We start from the raw sequence: 9,404 nt of genomic DNA, 5'->3' as shown, positions 1-9,404 counted from the left end.
AAATCAAAATTCGATGCTGAAGAATCAAGATTCGATGCTGAAGAATCAAGATTTGATGTTGAGGAATCAAAATTCGATGTTGTGGAATCAAAATTTGATGTTGAAGAATCAAGATTCGATGTTGGAGAATCAAAATTCGATGTTGAAGAATCAAAATTCGATGTTGAAGAATCGAGATTTGATGTTGAAGAATCAAAATTGACCGTGATTGGTCAATTTCTTAAAGCTTAGGGCTTAAATCATCTATCGTAGATTGGGACTAATGGCCCAAATCGACAACTTGATTTGAATATTTGAAGTGAACGTAGAGGGAAAGTCCTCTATTATCGAGATAGGAGTCTAATACGAGACAGTAGGTTTTTACGTCCAAATTCAATCACAAATCCTTTTTCCGCAACGAGCACACGATGTAACAATCGATTTTTCGCTAAACAGATTTCACTCGAAAGAGGCAATAAATTCATGGTGGAATCAACAAGACGATGTTCATTTATTTAGCAGAAACTCCGGCTATCTCATAATTGGGGATTTTTCTCTAATACAAAAGAAAGTTCCAGTTGTAATAAACTTTTTCCTCCTCTTCCTATAATCGAAATGAGAGACATCGCGACGTTTGTTACTCTAGCTGTTCCTATTTTAAAATAATAGGGTATCTAATCCATAGTTACATGTATTTGAAAGTATTTTTATTAATTTTTGCGTTACTTAAATCTTCATGCGACAAAGTGTTCTAGACCATCATGACTGTTATTAAAATTAGGGTTGTAACGAATATTCGCTTTCGCATATGCGAAAGCGAGACTTTCGCATCATTTTAGACTCTTGCTTTCGCTTTCGCTTTCGCAACTAATTATGCGAAAGTTTTAGCGAAAGATTTTGTCCGGCCCGCACGTAGAACTGTAACCTAACCTACAATACTTTAGAGCTTTATTTTATTCTGAAATGATAGAAAATGTTTATTTTGTTTTATTAGAAAGTGATATCTCCGTTCCTGTTCTGTGTTACATTGCAATAATGTATTTTATATGATTATAATTAAAATAAATAAGTTACTAATTTACTAATTTGCATTTCTCATTCAATAATTTGAATTAGAAATATTTTTTATTATTATTAGATTATTAATTACATAATATTTTTCCTAACTGTCAATTATATCATTCAGTAGAAAGAAACAAGATCTTTCGCATTCGCATTCGCTTTCGTTATAACCACTTTCGTTACAACCCTAATTAAAATGCGCTCTACATTCGGTACAGTAATATTCGAAGGATGTGAAACTGTCGCAGTATTTTTATCTAAACTCGAAAACGCAACTGAGGACCGTACAATTTCGTTGTGCTGTGCCGTTCTTCGCTCACGTAAGATGGACTTTTATTATTTATTCATAAAAACTAGAACGCACAAGCCTCGCTTTGTACGTGCTAATACAAGGTCCACAAGTGGTGCTGCTTGTTCCAATGAAAAAATCTTGAAACATCGCGACGTTTCTTACCTCACTCTTTCTGTTTGCTCATGAATATTCGCTGTCGTTACTAAAAAAAACTCGATAGCCTTTCGCGCTTGTTCTTAAATAAAATTGTTTTATTGGGAAATACACAGTGTTGTATATACATAGCTCTCTGAATAAGATTAACGACTGAAATTATATTTTTGTTTAAAAGACAAGCGCCTTTTGTCGTATGTACAAAAAATAATCTACGTAAAATAATCTATCTTCGTATTATACATGAAACACTATACACATTTTACTTCTACAGAACTTTAAACGTCCTACTTTCTCTTACACATCCTTCGTACACACTTACCTCGAGTACGCACCACAGTCTTTGCGTAAGCTGTCCTATTACCCCGAACTTCTACCTCAAATCTATTCAGAATCGAGAAATCCAAGTAAATGATTAGTCTACACGGCACATCGAGTCTTAAATTTAATCCTCGATCTCTAGAAGATCGCCACCCATGGCCTTCCAAAAAGCGGTGACCACTTGCTCCGCCACCAGACGCCTCTCGTTTGTCGGCAAGGACGCCGCGTGTTCCTTCATGGCAATCAACTGGCCGTACAGTTCTCCGAAGTCCGCGTTTTCTTCGCCCATGATACCGTCTGTAAATTTAAGACGCGATGAAATAAGCGATGGCAAATTCTTTTACCGTCGTTCGTCTACATCGATCCACACTAACCGAGCATATCCTGCATACGCAGAGTTTCCGAAGGGTCACGTGTCAACCGGATGTTTTCAAACTGTTCCTCAATTTCGTTCACTTTCAGCATTTGCCCCGTACACGACTTGTCTGTAACGAAAACGGCAATTTGATCCACGTCCACGCGGGAAGAGGCTTTTGTTTTAATAGCGAAATTTCGTTTCAGCAACCTTTAAGCACGATGTTGGGCCACATGTGAGCGTGCAGAGCTTCAATGACCCTCTCGATGCCGTATTTGTTACCCTCCGCGTCGCATTCCGTATCTCCCGTCTGCTCCAGCTCGACCAGTTCAAACTTGTTGTGCAAACACCAATTCAACACTAAAATATACAAGAAATACATTCCCGGTGAGCAAAATGTTAGCAGATCGGCGTCGGATTGGCAGCAGGTTCCATCAGTGACCCACGCCAAAACCATAGCCATCTGTGTCAGCATTTGGCTTTCGTTTTGGCGACAGTCTGTAAAACACACGCCGTCAACAGAAATCGAACGTATGCGAGCAGATTTTGTTGTATTTCTGCTGACACGCTGGCGGCGTGTCAAATGTCAGGGTTGGGAAGTAACTCGTTACTTGTAACGAAGTTACAGTTGCAGTTACTTCTTTTTGGTAACTCTAACTTAACTTTGTTACTTTCTCTACATCTGTAACTGTAACTTAACTCAGTTACATTTTTTCGATAACTAGTAGCTAATTTAATAATTACATTAATAGTTACTTTATATACATATATTTTCAACCTCCACAGATCGCATTAGGCCTTGCATTTGCGCACAAACGCCTTTATCTCCTGCCGGAAATAATTCTACAAAAAATTTAAATATAACTGCCAGAATCTAAGAAATTCTACGTAAATTTAAAGTGTTTATAAAAATCAACATAAAAATGCTAGAATTGGAACACTTTTGTTAATTTTTGTAATATTCTACAAGTAAGCAGATGTTTTAATTCTTTAAGATTTCGTTGTTTCTGAAAATTTTAAAACTAGTAAAGTTTTGTATTAATTTTTACAAAATTGTACATTTTCATGAAATACTACTTGCAATAATTTCTTGATTTGAGAACATTGTAATTTGTGATACTATTTTATAGATATTTTTACAAAGAAATAAATGTTTCAACGAAGATATAAAAATTTCTACAAATTTCTATTTCAAGTCAATTTTTTGTAGTTATTTATAGAAATTTTTTCCGCTAAGGTCGCCGCTTTACAATTCAGATGCAGATTCGATATTTTTTTTATTTCTATTGCAAGGGAGTAACTGCAAAGTAACGATTCGATACTTTTCGAGTAACTGTAACTGTAACGCGTTACTTTGCAGAATTGGTAACTTGTGACTGTAACTAGTTACATTGTTAGCGAAAAAACTGTAAGTCCCAGTCTACAATAGATGATTTAAGCCCTAAGCTTTAAGAAATTGGCCAATCACGGTCAAGTATGAGTAGAATGCGCGACTGCCATTAGTCAATTTCTTAAGGCTTAGGGCTTAAATCTCTATTGTAGACTGGGACTTACTGTAACTAGTTACCTTTATAAAGTACTTTCCCAACCCTGTCAAATGTATCAGTTCCCGTACGCAATCTGCAATCTTTCTGCCTTCAAAATTTGTAGTGGGCTTTTGGTGAAATCTGTTCCAACGGATTTGACTATCTGGGTTGACTCTGCGTGCGCGATACGGGAATAAACGATGCCCTCGCACGTTAACGTTCTCTCTTATCCCGCTGCACCTTTGTCTCGCACAAGCGAGTCGGTTATCGCGCCGCAGGTGAACAACAGCACCTCCGCTGCTGTCAATGAAGTGGCCAGGGACGCCAATCGCTCTAACTCCCGATCTAGCTCTTCGTCCTGCTGAAACCAATTGCCATCAACATGCGTCGCTTAAATTGCAAAATTCCCATCATGTCTCTTACTGCCTGCGGATCGTGGTGCACGATCAACGCCTCGACTTCGTCCTCCGTGAGTTTGTGGGCCAAGCTTTCTGCGGCGCGTACCAAGACCTGCGACGTATAATACTTGTTGTCGATGTTCCACAGGTAGTCTGCAATCTTGTCCTCCTCGGACAGATACTCCGCCCTTATGCCTGCGTCAGAAACGTGCGTGAGATAAAATTACAGAGAGCAGTAGAGGCGAGTCCTCTATGACGAGGTAGGCTCCCAATATGAGATAGCGGAGTTTCTGCTAAATTAACAGGCATCATCTGTTGGTTCCACCAGGAATTTGTTGCTCCTGAAATCGGTTTAGTGGAAAATTGATTGTTAGACCGTTGCGATAAAAGATTTGCGATTGAATTTGGACGTCGAAAAACTACTATCTCGTATTAGAATCTCACCACGTAACAGAGGACTTTCCTGTATAATCTTTCGAAGTGACGAATTGCGAGGGTCTATCCTTCCACTCACTTTCCGCGATTTCCTTAGCCTTGCCCTCCTTCGTACTAACAATCAATACTCGAGGTAGACTCATGGCAGAGGAGGATCGGAGTACGCGCTGCTGAAGAATAACCGATAGCGATCGATTGGTGTTGATGACAATCTCACCTGCAGAGCGAATTGGAGGTTAGGTTCAATTCCGTCACTTGGCGCACCACGACGCGCCAGGCAGCGCCAAAATAGAGACTAAAATGGCGCCGCCCAATAGGAAGTCTTGCTGATTCGGCGCGAACAGGCAGACAGATTGGAATTCGCTCATTCTCCGAATATACAATTTAAATTTACTATCACTATGAAGTAATGATATGTAACTATATAATATGTATATTGGATATATTTATTGTAAGTTTTCTTTGGAAGTAAGCAGGCAACAGTGTCGCGCCTGCGTCAAATTGTCAATCGAGATAAATGATTGGCCGTGTCAGTTTGTGCTGGAAGCTGGGCGCCATAACCAGAAGAAGAAAAAGAAGAAGAAGAAGAAGAGATAAACGATGTTGAAATTGATAAAAATAATAATAATTACGTTTATAATGAAAATTATTATTTGATAAGTTAATTTAATGTAATTTGATTATTCCAAGCGATTATACATATGTAACATTTTCTATGATAGAATGTTTATTGTAAATTTCAAGCATGCACGTACGGTACACTATTCCCAGCGAGAAATGACTCGTCAAACGATGTCGAAGCGATGTCGAATTGATATCGACACCGTCAAATTAGTGTCGATTAGACATCGTTCCGACGAATAGTTCCTCACTGGGTTATTATATGAAATTGTCATTTTTAGGATTTAAGTAAGTGGTATATATTTAAAAATTAAATATTTGCAATGTATTTATGCTTTATGCATTTATATTATTATTTATATGTGAAGGAAAAAGATAATTTATTTAAACAAACTTTAATTTATTCTGTGTACGTAGCACAGAACGTCCCAGAACCATCGAATAGCAATCCAGGATGTCCTAACAGTTCTTTTATCGCCTCAAGACTATGTCCAGGACGATTTCAAGCCGTCTTACTATGCTATCAGCGGTAAATTAGTGTTGAAATCGATTAGATGAGTAGAAGTTGGTACAAATGTTATAGAGCAACTTCCATTTAGTACCATGGATTATTTGCATTACAATTTTGACACGCGCGATTTTAACAAAATGCCAGGTTACCTTCTGAAGAAGATCGCGTGCCCGATACATTTCGCATTATGTAAAACAAATGCTTTGGAAAAATAACATACGAAAAATTAAAATAAGAAAGCATATGCAAGACGAATGTATGTATTATCATAAAGTACAATTGGTATTCTTATTCTACACTGACATCATTTTGAAATTGGTGTAAAACGTGCGTTTGCAAATTACAGTTAAGAACAACAAATTTTTGTACTCGGATTTAGCTTTGTGACGTTCATCTGCAGGTATTTTTTGTGAATATCGGAGCACAATTGCTTTAATGTCTTGTTAACAAAGAAAACGATCGGTGAACACAATATCCAAGACTCACAATGCGCGCGAGTGATAAAACATGGTCATGTCATATAATGCTCTCACATAGTTTCTCTCAAAACATCAGTCGTCATACGTAAGGATGAAAAACGTAGTACCATCTTCAGTGTACTCCAAATTGTCAGATATAGTCAAATTATCTTCCACTTAGTTTTGTGAAACAAAAACAAAAATTATATGTTGACCTGTTGGGAAAAAATATTTTCACCAAAGAGAGAAGTAAAAGATGACTCACTTTCTTCATCAATGGTTGGTGGTTTAAACAAGTTCCAAATGGCCTGATTACGGTAACCTACCAAGGGTACTTCAGGGAATAATTCTTTGAATATTGCAGCTACCTCTTCAGAATCAAGGTCCATACTTTCTTCAGAAGGCCTGGATAGAAGCATAAATCCTAGTGAGTGTTTCTTTAACTTTACTTTGTCTTTGAATAACGTTAACTTTGCCTCGATCTGATCCTCTGTCTTGCAATCTTTATTCAAAATTATAGACCATGACTTAATCGCGCCTGTAATCATTACAGCAGTACAAGGTTGCGTATAAGTACTTTGATTGGTTGAATACATAACACCGTTGAAGCAACCACCCCATACGGAATCAATTGTGATTTCCTTGCTAGATATATGCAAACAGAAATTAATTAACGTGTATTATCAAATATTACCAATTGTTATACAACTGTTAAGCGTATACAAATAATAATCAAGAGTTTGTTTTACTACTTGGATTAAATAAAGTTATACTTTTCTCGTATGGCTGATATCCAACGCAATATCAAGTTTCTGGTATAAAAAATCTTGGAAAAAGGAGAGAATAACATAAAACATGTAGTTCTCTCGTGACGTGATACAGACGTCTCACAAATTGTTTTAAGTATTTCCTGATATTCATGTGATTGTTTTATGTTGCTGCAGTTATTCAGCATAAATATTTTTATTTTCATGTTCGGGAGTTCTGGTAAAAATGTATATGTTGAACCAACATGTGTCATACAGTGTATTTCTCGATTGCTTGCAATACCATATATACTTGCAATGCCATATGTACTACCAGTGAAGTATATAATCTCGCAACGTTTGGGTAGCACATCTATTACACACACTTAAACAGAAATTTCCGTGGTCCTGTATTAATCTTTGGTTTTAGTTTAGAGAAAAATTAATAAGACATAATATTAAAAAGTGCTCAAACTTTTAAAGTATAGTTTGTCAAAATTATTTTAAATAAAATAATTGTTTACAATAATTCTACTACTTATGAAATCTTTTACTCTGTGGATTACTTAACGTTATTACATTGTATAGATGTTATTTATTGCGTATTTTTAGGCTACTAAATTTAATTAATATTTACTTTTAAGTAAAACACTAAAATTTGTATACTTGCTACACAGAATATGATAGAGAGATAAAGTAATAATAAATTACTGGCGTCTGTTGTTGCAAGACATTTGGGAAGAAAACAAAATCCTATCCTTGGTAAAATTCTTATATTCTCCATTTGACCTTTCAGCGCTTTATAACTAGTAGACGCTATTGGGGAGAATGCAAGGAGACAAGGATCTTTTCTTCTTCGCTTCACATTATCGGCAGCTTCTCGCCAGTGCCTGAAAGTATTACTTTTACACTGAAATTTATGTATGCAGTTCACATTGTCGTATACTTTTAATTTTTATACAGAGTACTAAATGGGATGATATTAAACATTACTATAAGAAGTATATTCTGTCAAATGCTTTGTAACACTCTATCTCTATAAGCTAACGTGCCAATAAAGCAAGAGAGAAAGCATAAGAAGTTAATAGAAGAAAGAACTGTAAAGTGGTAGAGCTTACAAGCAAAAACCTTCTTTCAAAAGACAGCGTTCATTAGTTTTATCTTTTAACTTTTGAAAAAGTCAAGTATTACTACAAAAAACTGATTTGTACGTCAAATCTAATTCGTGTTTCTTCACATAAGCATGCTATAGAAGTTCTAACAGCAATGTTTTCATATAATAAATGATTAAGATTGAATCGCCTGTCGGTCACTAAAAGATTATTCACGTTGTACCTGCAAACCTTCGCGGCTGTCATTAAGTCTTTGGAACTTAAATTTTTAAGTATATCTCTCAGAAGATAGTAGTACTTTAGAACTTTTTCTGTAGCCGACAGAGGTCCTATATTCTCCATCTGTCCTCTTTGATCGGTTCAATCGACGCTTGTTGAATTCCACAATAGACTACGATACAACACCACTATCAAAGCGACAAGAGCGCTGTGTATGCCAAATGTTTTCGTTAAACTTGTCAGCAGTTGTTCGAAAATGAACTGTGTGCTGTAATTGGACCCATCGAATTGATCGCTTCGATTGGTTCTTCCCTCAATAATGTCGTTAACATTAAAATAAAGGCTTTGTCACGATGCAAAAAGACTGGGATTCGAATGCTGAATCATGTGCAAAGAATAGTATGTGCTCGTATAGAAAACTTGCAAAGTGATTGGCGATTCGTTCGACTTTTACCCAATCAATTTACAACTTTTTTTATAAGAACGGAAAATTCGTACACGTTTTTTCTGCATTTTATTTAGGATCGAGCTTGGGGATATAAATTTGTATCGCGTAGGGTACAACTTCCTGTTCACATATCGCCTACGATCAGCAGTAAATCAGCGTTGAAACCGATTAAATGACTAGGTATTGTTACAAATGTTACGAAGCAACTTTCAATTAATATATTGGATTATTTTTATTACAATTTTGATGCGCGTGTTTTCAACAAAATACAGATCACTCTTAAGAGACGATCGCTTGCTTGATACAACTTGCATTATTTAAAACAAATGCTTCGAAAAAATAACATACGAAAAAAGAAAATAAAAAGTATATGCAGGAACGAATGTATATATTATAATAAATTACAATTGATTTACTTAATCTACAGTGACATTATTATGTAACTGGTACAAAACGTGCGTTTGCAAATTACAGCTAAGAATAACAACAAATTCTTGTACTCGGATTTAGCTTTGTGACGTTCATCTCCAGGTTTATTTGTGAATATTGGAGCACAATTGCTTTAATGTCTTGTTAACAAAGAAAACGATCGGTGAACACAATATCTAAGACTAAGAATGCGTGCGTGGGATAAAACATGTTCATATCATATAGTACTCCCATAGGGTCTGTTTTTTTATTGCTGCACTCCTGAACTAGTGCACACTGGTGCAATGAGTTGGAATGAGAGGTAATCTATTTGTTTCATTTTAACTTAATGCACTAGTT

General features: G+C 36.1%; 2 protein-coding genes across 3 annotated transcripts; both read right to left on the bottom strand.

Moving 5' to 3' along the window:
• Window positions 1–1,562: 1,562 nt before the first annotated feature.
• LOC105567677 (alpha- and gamma-adaptin-binding protein p34-like) lies at window positions 1,563–4,783 on the bottom strand. Of its 2 annotated transcripts, none has more exons than XM_012022737.1 (6): window positions 4,601–4,783; window positions 4,112–4,281; window positions 3,929–4,049; window positions 2,373–2,522; window positions 2,182–2,292; window positions 1,563–2,104 (listed from the first exon to the last, which is right to left on the bottom strand). In XM_012022737.1, the coding sequence occupies exons 1-6, from the start codon at window positions 4,662–4,664 to the stop codon at window positions 1,932–1,934; spliced, it is 789 nt and encodes a 262-aa protein (XP_011878127.1). In that variant the 5' UTR covers window positions 4,665–4,783; the 3' UTR covers window positions 1,563–1,931. The 2 variants fall into 2 exon arrangements, with proteins under 2 accessions (XP_011878127.1, XP_011878128.1); XM_012022738.1 differs by having other exon boundaries at window positions 3,929–4,046; window positions 4,601–4,782.
• Window positions 4,784–5,908: 1,125 nt separating this feature from the next.
• Window positions 5,909–8,595, bottom strand: LOC105567676. Its single transcript, XM_012022736.1, has 5 exons — window positions 8,193–8,595; window positions 7,569–7,747; window positions 6,885–7,242; window positions 6,377–6,756; window positions 5,909–6,287 (listed from the first exon to the last, which is right to left on the bottom strand). Exons 1-5 carry the CDS (start codon window positions 8,309–8,311, stop codon window positions 6,205–6,207), a joined length of 1,119 nt encoding a protein of 372 aa, XP_011878126.1. The 5' UTR covers window positions 8,312–8,595; the 3' UTR covers window positions 5,909–6,204.
• Between the last annotated feature and the right edge of the window lie 809 nt (window positions 8,596–9,404).

Source organism: Vollenhovia emeryi, unplaced genomic scaffold (assembly GCF_000949405.1).
Source record: "Vollenhovia emeryi isolate VEMERY1.0 unplaced genomic scaffold, V.emery_V1.0 DF939135.1, whole genome shotgun sequence".
NCBI classification, from domain to species: Eukaryota; Metazoa; Arthropoda; class Insecta; order Hymenoptera; family Formicidae; genus Vollenhovia; species Vollenhovia emeryi.
Note: the sequence above shows the minus strand (reverse complement) of the source record. Positions and strands in the feature narration are given on the sequence as shown.